The sequence below is a fragment of the Anthonomus grandis genome, chromosome 4 (assembly GCF_022605725.1).
Source record: "Anthonomus grandis grandis chromosome 4, icAntGran1.3, whole genome shotgun sequence".
NCBI lineage: Eukaryota > Metazoa > Arthropoda > Insecta > Coleoptera > Curculionidae > Anthonomus > Anthonomus grandis.
In genome coordinates this window covers 4,234,816-4,257,631 of record NC_065549.1, presented here as the reverse complement: position 1 = coordinate 4,257,631, position 22,816 = coordinate 4,234,816, and the positions used below count along the sequence as shown (strand labels likewise).

Below are 22,816 nucleotides of genomic sequence, written 5' to 3'. Positions count from 1 at the left end.
GTCGGAGTGTTCTCTCTTATTTCTCAAATAAGTGGAAAACGTGGAATATTTTTTTTAGACGGATATTGATCGAATACCTATGGTTAAAGAAATATTCCTGGAAATACTTTATAGGAGTCAAATATTTATTCGCATTTATGCTGTAATATTCGAGGGAATTGTACTGTTAGAGAAATAAATTTTACTCTGACAGTTTTTATATTTTATACAAAATCTTGGAAATATTCTTCAAAATATTTATAGAATTTTTGACTTATATCCTTAGGATCTTGTTTATATATAATATCATTAATAATTTCATATATTGAGACATGATATGCATTGAATATTTTGGAAGAGAGAATTTCGGATTTTCTGTTAGAATATTTTTTGAAATATTGAATATTTTAATATTTATTTGGAAATTGGTGGAATATTCTCTCATATCTGGGGAATAAGCCTTAGAATCCTATACAGAATATTCTCAAAAAAATATTTCTTGTAAAAGTGTAATTTATTTTTTAGGCATAGAATGTTCTGTCAATATTCCAATAAATATGAATTTATTTAGACATTTACATAAATAATATATCGGATATACGATGAAATATGTTATGAATATTTTTTAAAGAATATCCTTTAAAATATTTATCCTCCTATTCATTCATGAAGTTCATTTTTTTAAATTTTTTTTCAAATTCAAAAATTTCTGATTATTCCTGGAATACTTTTATAATTAATTAAATATTTACTTAATGAATAGTTTTTCTGCTCTCTTTATCATATTTATTTGGAAATTTAAAAAATATTCTCTGTCTTGCGAATTAGTCCCAGAATGTAATATTGAATATCTTCTGTTAAATTACTAAACTATTATGAATTTTACTTAAATATTCGTCTAGAATAAAATATAGATTTTTTTTTAATAACATAGTTCCCTGAATATTTCTAATTTGTGATTCTCATCATCTTGATTATAGAATATTAGAAATATGAATCTTTCAATATGATATGCTTGAAATATTTTGGAAGGCATAAAACATTCCAAGAAAATATTTACAAGAATATTCTTACATCATTCGAAATTATCAGTAAATTTATTGGTAAATTTATTTATTTATTATAATATATAATAAAAAAATGATAATAAATATTTAAAATATCTCAAAATAGAAAATAAAAATTCGGATATCATCTTTGAATATTTTCGTGTTATTCGGATACTGTGGAAATATTTTTATAGAATATTTGCTAAAAAAGTAAAAGTGATTGTCAAGATAGGAAAAAATTCTAATAAATAAGATTCAATTTTTTTTGTATAATTCTAATAAATAAATACAAAAATTATTGAAATATTACATAGACAACACGATTATTTAATCGAATATGCTCCTGGAAATTTGAATATTTATTGACTGTTCTTTTAGAATAAAATAGAGAATGATTTTTATATTCTTGTAAAAAAATTTACAAGAATATTCCTAAATCGAATATTTTCTCTTCATTTCTTGGCATATTCTTTTATTTAGGCTGATTATAAATTTTATTTTTGCTAGTTGGGTATTATTTAAAAAAATCAAAATTAAAAATACAACAGAAAAATATTCGCAGAAAACATCTTCAGGAAAATTTTTGAACATTCGGTTACTGAGGGAATATTCCTTCCTCTTTAACGAATAAGTGGAATAATCTCTGTAAACACGATAAGTATTCGATCGAATAAGTTCAAAGAAATATCCCTGAAAATATTTATTTATAACTTATTTTGAATTTTTATTCAATTCTTTTATTCTAAATATACTGACTTAAAAAAATACCAGAACTTATAAACTATAAGAGCTACTATCTTATGAATGGTCTCGTTACACTCAGAAAAATAAGAGCATCAAATAATCGTTGGAATTTTGAAAAAAGAATTCTTAGTTTTCCCGCAATCGAGTTCCAAAGTTTCATTCTTTCGAACTCTTGCTTTCCTGAATCCTAATCCAATGAGACTATTTAAAAGGTTGCGCCTCTAGTAGTTCCTGAAACCATAAAGAAACTCTTTTGCAAGGGAATCAGTGATAACCAAAAAAAAACCTCAAAATTCAATATGTATGTACATTAAATTAAATCCCAACCTACATAATATAGTGAGTTAAAAGCCATAATGCGAGTATATTTATACGTCCTCACCTTCGGCAAACACATTGCGAGAAAATAAGAAATAAACATCGCGTCTCGTCTTCGGGAACGTGAAAAAACGTACCCTGAATCAAAAGATAAATATCAATCAAGTAATAAGTGGTCATCTTGTGTGCATTAACCGCATATCTGAGTAATTAACAGGTTGACTCGGAGAGAGCCTATTTGTGGAGTCGCAACGTCCGGACTATAAATGCCGTGTCAATATTGGCCTTCGTTTTCTTGAGAATATCTCGAATCGAACAAGAAGAAGAAGAAGAAGAGGAACAACTCGAAAATTATCAATATTAACTTTGTTTTAACATCGGACGACGCGCAGTGTTAGTTTTATATCGGGTTGATGGGGTCCTTTTGTTTGGATTGATGTGTGTGCGAGCGGTGTCGCTTTTTGATTTCGTCCCATTGATTATTATTGATTAAGCGCGGCATCCTTGTGTGATGGTGAAAGAAGGAAGAACAGTAGCGGTTTGTACATTTCGTTAGTAACTTTTCGCATTACTTGAGGGTTTTATGTAGGAGGTGCTGTAGTTCCCAAAATTTTACTCCTCTTGTTGCTAGTTCAGCTTCTTCAATTTTGAAATATTCTTTTTAATGTATGGAACCGACTACACAAGCAGGAAGATCTCTCCATATGGGTCACGAATATGCATCGAGCACTGATGTTCTGCATACATTAATATCCTAGTAATAATAGAACTCTTTGAGTAGAACAATATACGATTTCGTAATTTGACGAAAGCGCTTGATCGACAAGGGGGTATGGAGAGCTGTATTGAACTTTTTGTAAAACCTAACCTACAAGTTTATGGACATTTAAATTTCTACAAAAACATGCAAATTCACTTGTGTCACATTTAGAATTTATCAGCAGCAGAACATTTTATTTGTATATCTATATCAGTTTCTTTCTATGAAAATGTTATTCTTACTGGAGATTTCAACATTTATTTTTCAAGGGCTTCTTACACATCTAACAAAATTTTGAAGGCTTGAAGGTGTGAATAAGTCGGGTCGGTTTTGAACATATAATAATACTTCTAGGCTTCTAATTTAATTGTTACAAATAATGAATTTAGTATCAAAAAAATGCTTTTCTAACTATTTCAGATACAATCTCAGATCATTGTTATGTAATTTCGACTTAAATATAAAATGAAATTTCTAAGATATATATAAACTATAATAATATTATCAACAATCGTCTCTTTGAACAAGAAGCTTCTCAGCTACCATAGGAAATCTTCTATCTCACAAATAACATTAATATTAAAATAAATATTTTTAATACTAATAATATTTAAAAAAAATACTAATTTAAATCATAAATATACGCAACATTGCAGTTCAAAAAATTACCGGATAGGCCTTATAATACATGGATCACCAGTAACATTAAATTACTTATTAAATTAAGGATAAAACTCATAAAAGAAATAAAACGGAAAATTGTTTGAATTAACATACTACCAAAATTTACAAAATTTTACTAAGCATTCAGTTATGGGTGAAAGGAATGCTTACTTTAAAATTTTATCACAAACTCAGGAAAAACGATTTTGAATTCGAATACTGTATAAAAAAAATATTATACATAATTCTAATCCTCCTAATTTAAATACTGCTAATATACTTAAAGACTGCTTTGTAGCCCATTGTCATAATTTACCTGATACCACTTTAAATGACCAAAAGAAACTTATAACTTCCCTGTGTCTTCTAGATTTTAGTAAAACATTTTACACTTAAGCATCAAATTTTACTTGCAAAATTGCACTATTTTAATTATTCAGATATAATTCACTAAATTTATTTAAAATCTTATATTTCTGATTAATTTCATTGTGTTCTATTTAAATTGGAATTGATTATATCAAGTTATTTACGAAAGCATATTTTAAAATTAACTGTTATAAATTATTGGCGAATGCGCCAGGCAAGCGCTAATGTCCACTTAATTGAAGATCACTTTTAACCGAATTAATTTCCGTAACTTTCACAGCTGCAAAGACAGTAATTTTATTAAAAACAGGTTAAAAAATTGTGTTTTAATCAAATTATACATGTTAAATTAATGTAGAAAATTATCTATTAAGCCATAGACTTTGAAATACTGTTGTTTCAATTTATGGTGAATGAGCTAGGCAAATGGCGACGTCCATTTAACTGACGATAAATTTTAAAGGCAACAAAAAACCTTAATTATTTTTTCACTGGTTATACAAGGAAAGATCTAATCAAAAAACCAAGCCATAAATTAAAAATTATATCTTATATAACTGGCGATAACTTTTAGACGAAACAAGGGACTTTCATCATTTTTCCTATGTTTAGGAGATAATAGTTTTCTTATCTTATTTAATATATTTTTTGCAATAAATTCAAAATAAGGGTGCTAAGCAATCAATTAAGAAATTTCTAAAAAAAAACATTTTTGGTGAAAGAGATAGGAAACCCATCAAACTGTACTAGTTATGCTAAAGTAGCTACAAGTGGTATTATTTTCATTAAGCAAAAATTTAATTAGAAAATCTAGGAAACTTTATCCAAACAGCAATTCCTCTACCAAAAGCCTTTATTTACCACAGGAAGCTAAAAAACTTAGTATACTTGGTATACATAAATTTAGTAAACATATTTTCAAAAGAATCGAAAATAAATATGATATAGCTTTTTCAATTTTAAAACTAATTAATTCATGGTACGTATATATTGACTGATTTTTTTAATAAATATTATTATCTAAAGTGAAATATAAAAACAAAAGTGATTTTTTTTTAGAAATATTGACAAAAAGGAATAAAAATGACAAGATATATTAAAAAAAAAACAAGCCATAAATTCGAAAACGTACCGTTTCGATTTATTTGCGAAAGCGCTAGAAAAGCGACAACACTTCCCTTTACGTGACGATAACTTTTAAACGAAACAGGGGACATTATTATTTTTTTCTACATTTACGAGCCAATAGTTTTTTCATTTTATTTTATAATTTTTTCGCACTAATTACAAAATAGGTTGCTGAGAAAATCATTAAAAATTAGGTTTAAAATTATAAGGTATATCACAGTCTGGTTTATCTCCATGCACTGAAAAAAAACAGTATAGATTTAGGCAGGGCATCGGTCATTATTATTATTATTATTATTATTAGTATTTCGCATTAAAATGTATACTTTTAGCAAAAGAAATTATCGATAATTTTTTGGAACCTTATTCTAGAAAACAGGATGCAAGTTCAATTGCAACTATGGTACTGGTTTAGGGAAATCGTGTCATAATTCCCAAACATTTTTAAAATTCAGTTTTACAAATGAGGAGCAACTATCCATAAGGCATTAAATCCCTAATATGTTGTTTTGAGTAAAACCTTAAAAACCAGCAAAAGTGTTTGAAAGGAAAAAATTAAATTTGTTTTTGTAAAGAATGATTTTAAAAACAGTTTTATCGCAAAAAAACTGCGGCTCCATTATAAAATGTATAACATTAATAGAAATATGTTAATTTTTTTAATGGATTTAATTCGTTTTGCTTAATTGGAATGCAATAGTTAGTGTGGATTTATTTTTTTGTGCTCAATTCTTTTTTGGATTTATTGCGTTTTGTACAAAACAAATATTTCATATTATTTACAAGGTTAATAAAATCTAAAATTTTAGTGAAAAACTTATTCTATTAAGAAAATTACAAAGAAATCTAATATGTAAACCGACATCTTCTTCTAAGCAGTCACAGGTAGCTCCAGCATTGTCGTGTTGTTCATCCTCTATTTCATTTCCACTGGTTTCTAAAATTGTTTTGTACAATTCCAGTTCATCTTCTTGCTCCCATTTTTTACCAAAGTCTTGACCCAATAAATGTTTAAAATATTTTTTCTTTTTTTCCTTAAGAGGACTTCCAAGTTCAAGTAGTTCCATTTGTAGCTGAGAGTCCTTTTTACCTTTTTTAAGCAGAGTTTTTGGAGTTTCAGAAGTACTTTCATGCCTAAAGTTTTCGAAGAGTGTTATGGAGATGGGTGAAGCTTGATTCTTTCGCAACACGACCCTTTTCATGTCGGATATACCGTCAGTCTTCCCCAAGATATTTTACTTCTTTAAACTCGCTATATATTATATATTGTTGTATTCTTCTGTAGTCTTGATTGTTGTTTGTTTTCTTAAGACTTTCTCTACTCAGCAGGCAGGTAAGAAACTATGTCCTCTTACTGGAAAGGTAATATTTATTTCTTTTAAACTCTCGGGTGATTGTTTTTTTAAAAAGTAATAAAGGGCATGGATGGCATGGGCATTTTTGTTTTGTCTTCCACACCCGTCACAGAAAAGGCCACGTTTCTGTATATTTAGAAGGTCCAGGTAAGTGCAGATGATACTTCAACAGCCCCCCCACCAGCCATATTTTCGGTCCATGTATAAAACGTGGGTTTTCTTGCATTCGTATCCACACAACAAAAGGGATACTAAAATGGATTTAATGCATTTTGTTTAATTCCCCAATTTCACTATAGCTGTTTCTAATGGATTTAAATCATTTTGATGAAACTGGACTGTCAGGATAATAGGTTGTCTAAAATACAGGAAATTTTAATATTCACCTGAAAAATGTTAAAAAATGGATTTAATGCGTTTTGGATAGTTGCTCCTCAAATGCTCTGTAATTCACCATATGGGCATAGTAAGAATAAAGTCGCTAACGCAATCCTATGTTTGGTGACCTAATTTAAGTAAAGATATTGAAAATCTATGTAAATCTTTGTCTGTATATAAAAAATAATAGTCCAATCCTAGCAATGGCAACTTTGCAAATTTCAGATAGACCTTGGGACCGAATTTATATAGATTTTTTGGGACCCATCAAGGAAAAATATTCAAAATAGCTGGACGTTGCTTAAACCATTAATAAATTAAGAGGACTTTTCTCAAAATATAGATTGCCACGAGTACTGTGCTCTGATAATGATACACAGTTTGTGTCTCCAGAATTTACGCAATGTGCAAACAATTTCTCTTACTTATCATGTAGCTTTTAATGGCCCTGTAGAAAACAGTGTAAAAGAAATTCTTAAGGAATCAAATATAAATAATAAAGAATAAAATTTTAAGGGAAAACACCCTCAAAACTATTTTTAAGAAAACAAATTCGCTCTAAGTTTGATTTGATAAGTTTTTGTATTATTAATAGCGTACCATCTAAAAATACTTTTGTAGTGCATGAAAATTTATTTTTTAAAATCAAATTTGTTTAATATTGTAAAACCAACGAGGACAATTTGTCAGTTCACCAAAATATTAGGTAAAAATGTATATCTAGTGAAAGTGTATAAAAGTGAAAATTTATATTTATAACGAATCATTTATCCCTAGAAATAATAACACCGCCCAACAGCATGTATGTTGCATGGAATATTTTTATGATTCTAGGCTTATTTTTAATGCTGATATTAAATAATGTCATCAGTTTATATGTGTCAGCTCTAGTTTTTGAGTTAAAAGGAGGGAGTATTTTTTGGGAATTAAAAATACACTCAACGTACAAACATTTTTAATTACAAGAACTATACACTCAGGAATTTTCTTTTATATGATTTTCTACTAGTTTTGAATGAACTGCTACTCTGAATACTCCAGCAAAAATCGGCCAACATATGTGCATCCCAGCGACCCTGAAATCGTTCCTCCATGGTTCGAAGATCTTGGTGGAATCGTTCACCCTGTTCTTCACTCATGTCACCGAGATTTTCAAGAAAATGGTGTAAATGGCTGTGTAGGAAGTGCACTTTGATGCTCATGTTACATCCAAGTCGCTGGAAGTGTGACAACATCTCTTCGACGTGCGCAATGTAATCATCACCCTTCCTATTATCTAAGAAATTTTGGATAACCCAAGCAAAGGAATCCCATGCATTCTTCTCAATTTCTAACATTGAGCTGGTGAAATTAGGATCGTTTACCAACTTGCGAATTTGTGAACCATCAAATATACCTGCCTTGAGTTTTTCGGAACTTAGACTTGGAAATTTCCTTGAAATATATTTGAAACATTCACCATCTTTATTTAATGCCTTAACATATTGCTTCATTAAACCTAGTTTAATGTGCAGGGGTGGCAATATGATACGATCTCGTGGCACTAGAGGTTCATTTATAACATTAAGACTACCTGGAAGTAGTGCTTCCCTAGAGGGCCATTCTTTTTTTGACCAATGTTCTGATTTTGCTCTACTATCCCATAAACACATAAAACAAGGATATTTAGTGTAGCCTCCTTGTTGTCCTAAAAGGAAGTTCACCATCTTAAGATCAACGCAAATCACCCATTTATGATTGTTATATTTGATTTTGTTCATGACCAGTGCTATTGTGGGGTATTCTTCCTTAACTTTAGTTGAATGTGCTATTGGTATGGAGCCTAGTTTATTTCCGTTGTGCAATAGTACATACTTCAAACTCCGTTTTGACGAGTCAATAAATAAACGCCAATCGATTGGTTCATATTTCTGCAAGCCCATCGCAGTCATTAAACCAGAAATATTAGTACAAAATACAAAATTATCCTCCTCAGCGAAAAAGGGAAATAAGTCTTTTTCTCGAGTGCGGTAATAAGAAACTTTAGTTTCTTTAGTTAAAAGATTTCTCTCTTTTAATCTGGAGGCCAATAATTCAGAGGAAGTTTTGGATAGTCCAAGGTCTCTAATTAAATCATCAAGTGCACTTTGATCGAATGGTTTTGGTTCAAAGAGATTTTCTGGAACAAACTCGTCATCGCTCATGCTACTCAGTTCATTCAATTCATCAGAACTTTCTGTAGATGTAGATGGTAATGGTAAAGATGTATCTTTTGAGCTCCTTACAGGCCTCACAGCTGATGTTGATGTGGGGTAAATCCATTTGGAGCGGTTCGTCTTGTTGATTCCTTTTATATTAACAACGCAAAAATAGCAGTCATCGTGATGATTTAAAGGTTCACGCCAAATCATTGGGGATTGGAATTTAAAAGAGAGTCTCTTCTTAGTGGCCCATAAACGTAATTCTTCAACACAAATTTTGCACATAATATTGGGCACCCGGCACTTGTTATCTGTTTCCAAAGGAAAACCAAAACACTCTAAATACGCTCGTTTCACAAAGTCTGACATATTCAATCGAAATTTTTGAAAAACATATTCACCACAAATATAACAAAAACAATTCGGATCGTTAATGCAGACCCTTCTTAGCGAAGTCATGATGAAAATTACAATAATTTATCTAAAACGCGACTATAATAGATAAAAAACCAAAAATAAAGATAAATGAGAAGAACGTAGCTATATCTAAACAACTCGAGCTGTTAGAGTAAAACTGACGACAGATTCGAAATCAGATGCCTCGAATTAGTAAACAACAATAAAAATATTTCAGTCAACATAAAATAACCTTCGATTTGTTGTGCAGTGTAATGCTATTCATAATCAAATATCTCCTTCTAAAGTAAGTGATGTTGAAGCTCAAAATTTGTCAAATGCGTTTAGGGAATTGCTTAGTGACACTCAACCAAGTACTTCGAGGCCAGGTATCTCATTACTTAGGGAAAATAGCCCCCCCACATAATCGGAAACCTTCGGATAGACATACTTTTAATTAATATTGATTTGTATACTCATAACCATTTTATTGGCTAGATTATATAGGTTATATTTTTTATTAGTACAATTTGGGACTGTGTGATTTATCCTGTATATTAAAAAAAAACGCAAATTTCGCGCTTCTCTAGTTTATCTCGACGCACTGAGAACTTGGCGTAGGCATCAGGAAACTTATCAGGTCATATTACAGGAAATAATCTAAAAAAAAGCATCGAGATTTTAAAAAATACCGTTTTAATTAACGGCAAATGCGCTAGACAAATGCCGACACCTGACGATAACTTTTAAATGAAACGAGACTCTTGGACTTTTTTTTAATGTCTAGAAAGTGAGAATTTCAAAGATTATTTCTATATATTAAATAATAAAAACGAATATTTCACTCACAAACACCACACTTTGTAAATAGGCTACAAGGTAGAGGCATTAAAACTGTAAAATGTTTTAAGCACCAAATTAAAAACATCAAATAAAGTATTTTTATTAGTTTTATTCATCACAGAAATATTGGTTCAATAACCGCTTAAACATATACATATTTTCATATAAACATAACAAAATTATTACAAAAACACCTATTTTACAATATCAATCCGAAAACAATCGATTACCATAAGAAAATACAATAGAAAGTTCAATTTTTGTTTCTGAAAAAGTAAATATCACAGAATAAAGATATTCAATCACAATTCCTTCTTTAATAAATCAGACATTCAGGTTTATTTATCAACAGTTCTCGACGGTTTCCTACCTGAAATATAGAGAAAAATTGATCATCAATTTAAACTCAAAAACCATTAAAATAAACTGAATCTCTAATCTCACCCTTATATCCGCTTTTATACACCGTATCCTTTAAATAAGACGTCTCTCCCGACACGATTATTTCTTGTACCATCCGACTGAATCCCAACTCGCTGGCCAACTGATATTTCACATGTACGGATCCGACCTGTTCGATAATTCGTTTCATATTGCGAAAAGCGTTTTCGGTAAGGGCGTGATTCCCTAAAAATTTCCTCGCCATATCTTTCACGATTTCATCATTTATCCCGAGGAATTCCGCGTATTCTTCAAAGTAGCTTATGTTGTTGTTCGTGATGGTTTGATCGTACAGTATTTGGGGCCAGTCCGGTTGCAGGTTGTAGGCTTGCGATAATATGTAGGATTCGTGAAAACTGTAATTAAATAAAAGTGTTTTTATGAAATAATTGAAATAGCATTTCTTACCAAATAATTTCATATATGAACGATTTTTGTACCTCAAAAACTCTCTGAATTGGAGGCAATTTTGTCCAGCAAAAGTGACATCGAATTCGATGTTTTCGATTATTAGTGGACAACTGAGAAGCCACTTTCATAATTTGTTTACATGAATATTAGGGAGTTTCTGAGGATGGATTTAAGGGTAAGAACTTGATTCTGCGTCTTGGGTAGTTAGAATAGTTTAAGTTGAGGCATCTTTGTCGCCAGCAAATTTTCGTTACTCTTGAAAGTATTTTTATGAAATAATTCGAATAATCTTAAAAGGGTTTCAGTTAAAGAAAGCCCATTTCATAACCAACAATTTCATATGCAAACAATTTTTGTACCTCAAAAACTCCCTGAATTAGAGGCACTTTTGTCCACAAAGGTATAAAATACATCATATTTGCAGTTTTTGAAATGCATAGTTTAACAATAAGATTTGCATGTATTATTGTCATAATTTTTTTGCATGTATACTGAGGATGGATTTGAGTGTAAAAAGTTGATTTTGGGTTCAAGATTTGGGTAGAACAATTTTGGTTGAAGTATCTCTTTCAGAGGTAAATTTTTACTATACTTGAGTTAAGTATTGAGTTTTATATGTTGAAGGGTGGTCTTAAATGCCCTATTTCACCGTTATTTTAGGATATTTTCATTTCAGGGTGAACCGTTGACGAGATCTTTTTTTGTGCCTTTTCCAGGCACTTAAGAAAAAGCTTTGGATGCCTGGAACGAAAAATATCAAGTTTCTATTTAAAGAAATTTAGTTTTTTAATAATTGAAAAAACTAGAATTTATTTAAAGCTAGAATCAATGAGTTGTTTTCCTAATTTATTTATTTTCGGATGTTTCCACAGGCTTAAGGGAAAACTACCTGGATTGGGTGAAAGGACAAAATTAGGTTCTATTAAAAGAAATTGAATTTCGTGGGTGGTTCTCCAGTCATTTATTAAAGAATCTTTATTTACGCCAGAATTTCTTTTACGATTTAAAAAAAAAACTAAGAGTACCCGGATTTTTTTTGTGAAAAGGAATTAGTTCCTGGCTAGTTTCATTCAATTTAAGATCTCACAAGTATGTCATTGAAAGTTAAAGGTTAGATTACACGCAAATGGGCACAATCAGGTTTGTTAAAGTCAAAACAACCTTAGGACAGACTTTTTCTTGGTGCTTTGTAAACATTTTGATGTTTTTCCAGTTATTTATTAGAAAAATCTCTAGAATTCATGATTTTTGGGTTTTTCCAGGTTATTGCGGAAAAAATTCGACTATATAGAAGAATAAATATATGTTAAATAAACCGAAATTGAAGTTCGTGGGTAGTTTTCCATTCATTTTATTATTTTTCCAATCATTTATTAGAGAATGTTAAGCATTATTTCTACTACTATTATAGTTAATTTTTAGCTCATAAAGTTGATTTTATGAGCTTCATTAAAAAAGACAAAACATCATAATTTAAATAATTACCAGATACGATCTCAATATTCTAATGAAATAACTGGAATATTCTTATAAGCGTTTCATTAAAAAAGCAGAATTTCTTGCTGAACAATATAATATATGAAAATTTCTCGTACCTCCAAAACTCTCTGAATTAAAGGCAATTTTATCCAGCGATATTCAAGTGAAATTTTTCACGTGTATATTGGAATATCAAGATATTTAAGTATTCGTGGACATTTTTAGGTATAACTTAGAAGTCGCTTGGAATATTTTCATAATTTTTTTTATGTGAATATAGAAGAGTCCTGAGGATGGATTTGAGGGTAAAAACTTGGGTCAAGGATTTGGGTAGTTAGAACAGTAAAGTTATGGCTGAGGCAAATTTTCAATAGTGTTGAGAATATCTTTATGATATAATTAGAATATTCTTAAACATGTTTTAGACCAAGAAACAGTATTTCTTACCCAAGAATTTCATATATGAACGTTTCTCGTACCTCAAAAACTCCCTGAATTGGAGACAATTTTATCAAACGAGGAGCAAGATACACCCAATTTGAGATTTTTAAAAATGCACATCGCAATATTACAATTTTTATGAGTTAGTGGACATTTTTGAGTATAACTTAGAAACTACTTGGAATATCCTCATAATTTTTTTACAAGAATATGGAAAAATTCCTAAGAATGGATTTGAGGGCAAAAATATATTTCTGAGTAAAAGATTTGGATAGTGGAGCAGTTTTCATTCAGGCATGTTTTTAAGATTCTTGAGAAACTCCTTATGAAATAATTTTAATATTCTTACAATTCAATAATTTCATATAAGAAATGGACTTTAGGAAATAAGCCATAGTAACCATGTTTATCTGAAACTCCTGTATTGACTGACAAGGCGAGAATCACCATAAATTTCTTTAATAACACTGATCACGATGATCCATATGGACAAGAATTGGACGATACATTTGTTGTAATGACATATTTTTACAATCTAAAAGCCCATAAAATCGAAACAATATCTTCTTCCATCAAACACTAAACGAAGTTTTAAATTTTCCTTATCATCTTTTACTATACAATGGTGTGGTATAAAATAACCATAACTGGCATGCCCAATTCTTCAACCTTGAAGAGTATTCTGATATATGTTTTTTGATTGAACATAAGATTGAATGTTGACACCTATAAAAGCGTTGACTAGACTAGTTTCCAAAGCCTTATACTGCTTTTCTAAAAAATTCACCAAATCTGAATATCCTGGGAAAACTTTATTAGATCTGTATCCCGCCTCGAACCCAGTTTTTAACGAATCATCTAGCTTTTGGAACAACATAATAAATTTAGTAAAATCCCACATATCTAGATCAAATAACTCCACGGCTGCAATGTTTTCAGAAACAACACAATAATTTTCTTAATTCAGTAGCCGATTTAGACTTTACATGAGGAGCATTGCATATCAGTCACTAAAATTCTTTCATTTATAAACTGCTTTATAAACTGTTACATAATTAGCATCTATTATAAGGTATAAGAAAGAAGACATTGAAAACGTTGGCCGGTTTTACTGCTGGAAAGAATCTGTAAGGCCGGCATTAAATACCGCAAAATTACAACTATTTATTGACTTCTTCATAGGACTTTTCCACATATCCACAAGATTATATTAATGAACATTTTTGGATATTATTTACAAACCATTTGGAATATTTTCATAATTTTTTGACAAAAATATTGAGAATTTCCTGAGGATCAATTTGAGGGTAAAAACATGATTCTGGGTCAAAAATTTGGGTAATGGTTGAGTTTTGGTTGAGGCATTTTTTTACAGCCACATTTTCACTACTACTGAGAATATTTTCTTGAAATAATTGGAATATTCTTATAAAAGTTTCAGTGCAAAAAACAGTTATTCTTATCGAATAGTTTCATATGCGAACGATTTTTGCACCTCAAGCACTCTCTGAATTAGAGTCAATTTAGTCCAGCGAGGTCCAAGTGACACCCAATTTGACACCCCTATTTTTATATATTATTGGACAATATTGCGCATAATTTAGAAATCACTTGAAATATTTTCATAATTTTTTTACATGAGTATCGAGGAGTTCTTGAGGATGGATTTGAGGGTAAAAATTTGATTTTGGGTCAAGGATTTGGGTAGTTAGAAGAGTTTTAGTTAAGGTATTTTTTCACAGACAAATTTTCACTAGAATATTCTGATAAAATAATTGGAATATTGCTATAAGAGTTTCACTACAAAAAACAGAATTTCTTGCTAAATAATTTCGTATATATGAATTATGAATTAGAGGAAAATTGGTCCAGCTGAGAGCAGCATTTTTAATAAGCATATTGCAATTTCAAGATTTTTATGTATTAGTGGACATTTTTGGGTATAACTCATAAGCCCCTTGGAATATATTCATAATTGTTTCACACTAATATAAAGCACGTCCTGAGGATAGATTTGAGGGCAAAAACTATCCTCAGGACGTGCTTTTGTTTTATTTATGTGTAACTAGTTGTTGTGATAGAAATACTAAGGACAAAAAGAAAAAAAATCATATTTATTGACTTGCTAGTATTTTTAGATTATTTTCAAAAATCAGACCCCAATTTCATAATTTTAGTTGCAATTTAATGGATTCAATTAAGCTTTTAGTCACCAAAAGTTGCTAAATTTATGTTTTTCACTTGGTTAAATTATTTACCTGAGTTTGTTACTCATCAATTTAGTAACAGCGGCGTGCGATAAATAAAACAGACAAGGAACCGTGTCGTTCGGAGCCACTTGGCGAATTAGTGATTTTTGTAAAGCAATCAGTTCCGCCTGTTTGGTCGCATTTAACGCATAGGTAAGTTTTTCCGCTTGGGTGTGAAATTCTGCCGCAAAAACATATTTGTCCATCGCCTAAAAGCGTTAAAATATTATTTACAAGCTTGTTTTGACGTAAATCATAAGCAAAAATAGCATGAAAGTAGTTGAAACTTGCGGTTGTTCCCAATAACTGTAGATAACATAGAGAATCAAGACTCTTTACACACGTGCATTTTCAACTTTCTACTATACAACAGGCATATTTTATAAATAATATAATATGTACCTTATGTAAAAACATTTTGGTATCGTCATTCTTAGTTAAAACGACCATCTCTCCAGTGTTATCCCACATGCTTGGCCTACGATTTTGCATTTCCGCCACAGCGATCGCGTATAAATTCTTCAAGTAGCCCTGAGCCTCCCGTTCCCACACCATCGCCACCTCCGAATACAAATTGAAATGGATCGCCACCAGTTCGTATAATTTCTTATTTTCCGGACAGTGTTTTTTCAAATACTCGACGCAGGCCAATTTTAGACGCTCGTCCCTTTTCGAACCTTTGCTGAGCAAAAACTCGAACTGCGAATGTTCCTTTAGTTTGTCGAAGACGAAGTTCAGTTCCGTGTATCTGCCTATACCTAAATCCAGTAGGGTTAGTACATGCTCTAGGGTTTTGCAAGTGGCATACCTGTAAGCAATCGTACGATCAATTTCCAACTTCTGACGTCTAAAAGGTGAAAAATGACTTTTCGACATTTCCGCAAAACGACGGAGATGCCCTCCATGTTACAATCGGCGGTAAAACAGCTGTGGGCGGCTACAAGTAGCTCCACCACCAAACACATTTCGCTTATTTTGAAGTTTAACTCGGCTATTTCCTTAAAAAAAAAAACAAGATAAATAGTAAATGGTGCTTTAAAAGTGAATATGCTTTTTTTACCTGTTGTTGGTGTACGGCGCAAGCGAAATTGTAAAATTTGTACGCTAAGGTGGAACACTCGTCTTTAAGGTGTTTGAGGATCAAATGGAACTGCTCCGCCAGTTTTACGTCCCACATGGTGAAATTTTCGATTTTCGACTTTGAGTAGCTGGATGCGGCCGTTATGAATTCGTCACAAACAAAATCTGTTATCTAAAAGTGGGGAAAAAAATTCAATACTAAAGGACTTCAACAGATTTTTCGATATTACGGGAAGAAATTGGTTTAAGTGCTTGAAACTAATTGGCAGTGTTATAAAATGCCTTGGAGAAACTGAAAATGCCCACTGGCTTGGAGAACAATAAAAATGTCACTCTAATCCTTGGCATGCTTCTGAATGAAAATAGAAGTTTTTTCAACTGCCTGGAAGAAATAAGGAAGTTCTTTTAACCATCTTGAAACCTAGTTACCACACTTATTTAACTTCCTTTGGATATGTTCCTTTGGATATTTATAATGTCCTCTCTTAATACTAACCTCTTTCTTGGACCAGGCGAATATCTCAAAAAAGTCATGGACCACCTCCAGTTTGTTCATGCAGTTGTCCTGTAGGGCGAATTTTAGCATTTTTAACGGATCGCTGTTTGAAGCTACGATTCCGTAGGGTACTTCGATGTTGGCGCTTATACGGTACTTCATGAAAACCGAATAAGCCAATACGGATCCGTGATGCAGTTTCTCGATGAGGAGATGAATGAGGTTTAGGGTGGCCTGGATGGTGTTATCGGGTTCTTCTTCTATCAGATCGAGATAGGTTTCTAGAATGGAGTAAGAGGTTAATTAGCATCCTAACTAGTAATGTGATATGAATTGTAGTAGATATCGCATCTTAAGTAAGATTAAGAAGTAATTTTTAATACATTTCAAATTCTTTATTTTTATTTATTTTATGATTTAAGTATATTCTGGTACTTTTTAAAATTTTGAAAAAACTCGTTTTGATTTCTTTTCAGGATTTGAAGGAAGGACATGTTCCAGACATTGGAAATATCTTTTCGGAATTAAAAATAATTTCTGATATTATTCCAGCAAAAAAAAATATAGTTTTTATTAGCCGTACAAGGGCTGCCTACTTTTAAGATAAATTTAGGATTACAATGATTATTTTTTACTCGAGAAGTATTTTCCTTTTTTGCATTTTTTCATGCTAAACTTTGTTCTAGAATTGAACTTAAATTAGTTTATCGCCAAAGCAAATCATTACTATTAATCCACTAGAAATTCCTTTAATATCATTCTTTCATTCTCAGGAATTACCTGATTATTGATCGCATCATACAATTATAGGAAATAACTAGAATAAAACTACATATCTCAAGACTTGCTCTTACTGTATTATTGGGATCAAGGATTTAAGTATAAAGAAGCGTGATTTTAGAATTTCAGATAGAGTTTATGCCTCAACCTTTTTACCAACTTGTCTAATTCGACTTTATCTTAATCATTTTTCATTTCAAATTCATTATTTTGGATTTGAAGCTGCAGCATGATAATGACATTTTGCCGACATAGTATGGCTATTTCTTTACATTTCAATAATTTACTGATGAGGTAGATAATCTGTTTATATAAAGTAATTAATTATATTTGACTTCTAATCAAAAAGTCTATATCATTAGTATATATATTTAAATAAATTTTTTCCAAAAAATGAATTATAATCTTAACCTTAACAATAATTTTTAACTTAATCTCAAAAAAACTTTCAATGACCGAGAAAAGCCTAAAAATTTAGCCCGTTCTCCATTGCTATAAATTTTGTTATTTTTGACGTTGAATTAACCATCCTCCTTCCAATAATCAGCTTAGCAACGAAAATTTCCAATTAAATAGGATTCTCTCTAACCCTAAACATATTTATTATTATTCTACTTTTAGCATTATTCCATGAACAAACAAGGTTCTTCAAACTAAGTAAAATAGGTTAACCCTTTCGTCCCTAAATTTTAGTAAATAAAGTAAATAAAATTTAAATATTTTAGTTTAAGTAATAAATAGTGTAAAGTATTATTGTTAGGATGCCTAACAATGAGTTTTTATTAATATAAATTTTTTGAGGGGGTGGTTCATATATGTATTAGCAGGTATTTATGGTGGTACACATGTGTACCAACAGGTATGATCGAAAATTTCATAAAAACAGAAAAAAATGCCATACCAACATTTATTTTAAAAAATAAATACAAAAACGGACTAATTAACTATTTGGTATGATATAACAGAAAACAGAACTTGCACAATGGAATATTGCACTCTCGGCAAAGAGTTTTTGTTCTTGTTTGTTTTTTCTCTTCAGAACATCTAGTGCATCTTCTTCTAGTTGATCCCTCTACAGGCAGATGTAATGCTGAAGATCCGTATAACTTTCTTTTTCTTGAAGGAGCGCCTTGTTTCGATAATGGTAAGCTTGTATATCGTATACCTTCTGCTAGTAATTCTTCTGCAAGTGTGGTAAGGAAGGAAAGAAAAGATATGCCTTCATTTTTACGTCTCAGTTGATTATACATTATCCACGAATTTACTGCACACATATTGAGGAATGTGTAAAACACCTTTTTCCACCACTTTGCTGATTTTCGATCATGATCATATAGCCCAATAAATTGATCAGCCCGATCAACCCCTTGCATTTTTTTTCTGTAAAAAGAAATTGCGTCTGGACATTCGATATTTTCTTGTTCACCGGTTTTGCTTTTTTTGATCATTGTTGTCAAATTGAGCTTATGACAGTTACTCATTAGCAAAACTTCCTTTGTGTCCTGCCACTTTACACAAAGTAATCCAGAAGAAGTGAATCTAAATTGAGATTCGCCTTTTTGGAGTTTGTCTCCCATAGTTGGTACATTCTTGCGATTGGACATGCACGTTCCCAAGGCTGCATAGTCTAGTGAAAGTAACAAATTCAAACTTGTAAAAAAGGGATCAAAACACAACACACCATCATTTTCTTTAACTGTAGACGCAAGAGCTGTTACGACTCGCTCTCCTAAAGTTAGGGATTGATTTTTAGCGGGAATTGGGTCCTCTTTTCCAGAATATACATTGACATCACACGTATAGCCGGAATCTGCATCGCAGCGAAGCCATAGTTTTATGCCCCTCTTGGTTGGTTTGAGGGGCATATATTGTTTCAAAGAAGATCGACCCTTGAATTTGGTCATAGATTCGTCGATACTTTGATACCGGCTATCCTGGCGACAATATAATATGTTTTTGAAGCATTTGGGGGTTTTTGAAGAGAAGCAAAGTAAATGTTTGACCTCAAAGTTATGTAACGATCTCTTGAAAAAGTTTTTTGAATTGTGCTATTTCCCATTGACTCCTTCTTGCTCCCATAATTTTTTTAGGCTTGGAAGGCGATTGTAGCACATAATGGACATGCAGCCAATAATTTCTGTATTTCTCCTTTGTCAGTCATTTTCTCATTCCTTTTTTTTATTGCTTTAGAATTTTCAGACGTTCATTTGTACAATTTGCAATGTGCAAATAAAGAGAATGAGGAAATACTTGTGTCAACTGCTTGGTGATATCTGGAGCCAGCATACACTCTCTTTCAGGAGGAAAGATTTTAGCAGGCTCAAATTTTTCGTCAGGAATGACCCAGTCAAGAACTATGTTTCTATCACAACCTGTGGTGGTTGCGCAGAGTTTATGTCTGAGTTTCGATGCACAATGGTTTGCATTGTTTCCGATAAAGATGACGAAGACATATCGGACGTATCACTGCCAGCTTCTTCATCGGAATCTGGTTCATAATTATCACTGGAGCTAGCAGAAAATGGTTCCGAATCTGAGGATTCTTCAATAAGCTTTTCCAGCTCTTTTCGTGAAAGCGGAAGGCGGCGATCCATATTGAAGCTGAAATCAAATAAACGTAATTACAGACCTGCTGGTATACATGTGTACCATCATAAATACCTGTTGGTACATATATGTACCACACGAACATACCCAAAAATACAAAAATAAAACATAGTTTTGACCTACCTTTGTAACAGCACTGCACTTGAAATTAAATAATAAATAAAACTTAATAAAAAACTGCATAAATAAGCACTTTGAGTGTCCTAAATAACTAATTTTATTGCAGCAATACCGCTACTAAATACACGTGCTAACTAAATCAACATAACCACACATTTACCACAATGCATATTGTAGGTACACTGCGGAAGCCTGATATACCGGACCGGTACACATTTATACCAAATAAAACGCTTTATTTTACAAACAGGAATTTTTAAATTTGCCTGGTACATATGTGTACCGTTCGGGACGAAAGGGTTAATAGTTAAATTTGTATTAAAAAATTATTGAATTCAATTTATCTTAAACAAGAAGAAACATTTGTATATAGTTTCAACCGAAATATTTGATTTTTATTAATCCTTATTTTTGAGACCAAAATGGCCTTTGATGTCACATGCATAATTATTTTAGGCGCCCTTTATATCTCATAACATTAAATTTTTTACATTAATTTCAGACTTCTAGAGTCCCTTTTTCACGTTTTTCAAGCCTTTAACATCATTTTAAGTTCGCTCTATGACTTCCCAGTTCTCTAGTAGATACCGTTTTAAAAGAATTTGAGGCACCTCCAAAACTAAACCCAAAAAACGTTTGAGGTTAAATAAAACGACCTTTAGAATCATTTTTCAGGTTGCAATTCCCTTAGATGACATCTAAAACTTACCAGAAGAACAGCTCACATCCCTATAAAAACTCCTCCTACGGTGCGTCAACTCTTGAATCTCCTTCACCCTGGCCACCACCTGCTGCTGTTCGTTATTCAACTGATGGGGCAACACCAGCCCCTCGGCCAACTCGTGGCAAAGCACCAAAACCTTCAAGTCGTTACAGCTACAACCGAACATCCGTTCCAGCTTCAATGCCAACCAAAAATTCTCCAAATCCAGCGCCTCTAGCTGGATCTTATTCAGCTCCTTCATGTAATCCGTAGCTAAGTTAGCCAGGGGTCTCTCGATCGTTTCCAATACGTCCAGCATATCTTTATAGGTGCAAAACGGCTTGATTTCCTCATCTAATTCGGCGATACTTAAAGGCTTATCCATCACTTTTAGGTAAGCCAGGATTTTTTTTCTTTCCAAGTGGTAGCGCGTCGGTAAGTCGTGCTTTGCAGCCCACTTGTGGGAATATTTTAGGAGCAAATAGCGCTCAAAGTCCCCAATGGATTTACGCTCTTTAAAGAATTCTACTGCGGCTTCTGGAGGGACTTTTTGCGCCTCAAAGTCCGCGTCACACTCCCTAAGGCAACCCTCAAAGTTTTCACAGTTTTTAAACAAGAATTTCCACTTTTCCAACACGATTTCCTCGGTTGATCGGGCGCAACTTTCAGCTACAATCAGAGCTGCTTCGAAGAGGTGCCGATCCAGTAAACTACTGACGCACCTCTGGACAGCTTCGGTTTCTTTGGTGCTATCCAGGAACTCGGCTAAATCAAGCTGCACCGGACTATCATAGATTATTTCCAGGATAATTTGCAAGTTATGAAACCTAGGGGTTTCGCAGGAAAAGTATTGTTGGATATCCAGGTTGCAAAGGATCTGCACGAAACGCAGCTGATCATAGTGGGAATCTGTGTTATAAATTAAGGCGGAGCATAGGAGTTGTAAAGCGGTCGTTTCTAGCCATAGTTTATTTTTCAAATAAGTCAACTCATAATCGGTTTGGCTTAAGACGCTTGCACGTCGGGTGCTTTTTAGTTTTTTAAACATCTCCAGAGGAGCTGTAAGGAATTCGGTTTCATACTCTTTGGATATAAGGGCGTTTAAGAAGATGCAAAAGGGCGCCAAAGGGTTGTCCTAAAGAATTATTAGTTTATGATTTGTGATTAATTCTATAAAATAAAGTTTACTTACCGGCACGAAAATAAGGCAGCTCTGGCAAAGTGTCTTGGGGAATTTTTGGCGCATGCAGTGGTCCAATAGTTCGGTGACTTTTTGACTCGAAGCCGAAATCGACTCGAAGTTGGTGAATAACTCGTATAGGTCGGTGGAAACCGCTAGCCAGGTGAGCCAGTTGGTTATTACAGAGTCGGGCTAAAAGGCAATTTAAATTAGCAACAGCTATTTTGTGAGTTAAGGGCAACTTAAGGTATTTTCCAAATTTTTTTCTCATAATAATAAATATATAGAGGGGTGTTTAAGGATGAATTTGAGAGGGTAGGACCGGGATTTTGCGGTAAAGATTCGAGCAGTTTCGGTGGGAAAATTTTTTTTGATGATGTAAAAAATAGGTGGACAAATCGAATTATTATTTATATATCCTTATCCCAGTTTGAAAATTAGAATAAATTGGGAATGAAGTGATGTTTTTCGGGTATAATTAGACATATTACGAGAGAAAAATACTAATTCCAGGAGATCCGAACACTATTTAGAAAATTAAACGATGATATAGAAAATAGGTGAAAAAATCAAATTATCATTTATATATCCTTATCCCAGTTTGAAAATTAGAATAAAGTGGGAGTGAAGTGACGTTTTTCGGGTATAATTAGACATATTACGAGAG

The 22,816-nt window shown here is 32.1% G+C and overlaps 1 protein-coding gene across 1 annotated transcript in view; it reads right to left on the bottom strand.

Moving 5' to 3' along the window:
* Positions 1-10,251: 10,251 nt before the first annotated feature.
* LOC126734831 (spatacsin) overlaps positions 10,252-22,816 on the bottom strand; it is a 55,876-nt gene continuing 43,311 nt past the window's right edge. Inside the window, exons 5-13 of the mRNA XM_050438591.1 lie at positions 22,162-22,341; positions 20,976-22,104; positions 16,760-17,040; positions 16,244-16,435; positions 15,992-16,181; positions 15,586-15,941; positions 15,193-15,392; positions 10,607-10,959; positions 10,252-10,532 (exon numbers count right to left, since the gene is read on the bottom strand). Coding sequence (XP_050294548.1) covers positions 10,501-10,532; positions 10,607-10,959; positions 15,193-15,392; positions 15,586-15,941; positions 15,992-16,181; positions 16,244-16,435; positions 16,760-17,040; positions 20,976-22,104; positions 22,162-22,341 — 2,913 coding nt within the window. The 3' untranslated portion in view covers positions 10,252-10,500. The remainder of the gene's footprint in view (positions 10,533-10,606; positions 10,960-15,192; positions 15,393-15,585; positions 15,942-15,991; positions 16,182-16,243; positions 16,436-16,759; positions 17,041-20,975; positions 22,105-22,161; positions 22,342-22,816) is intronic.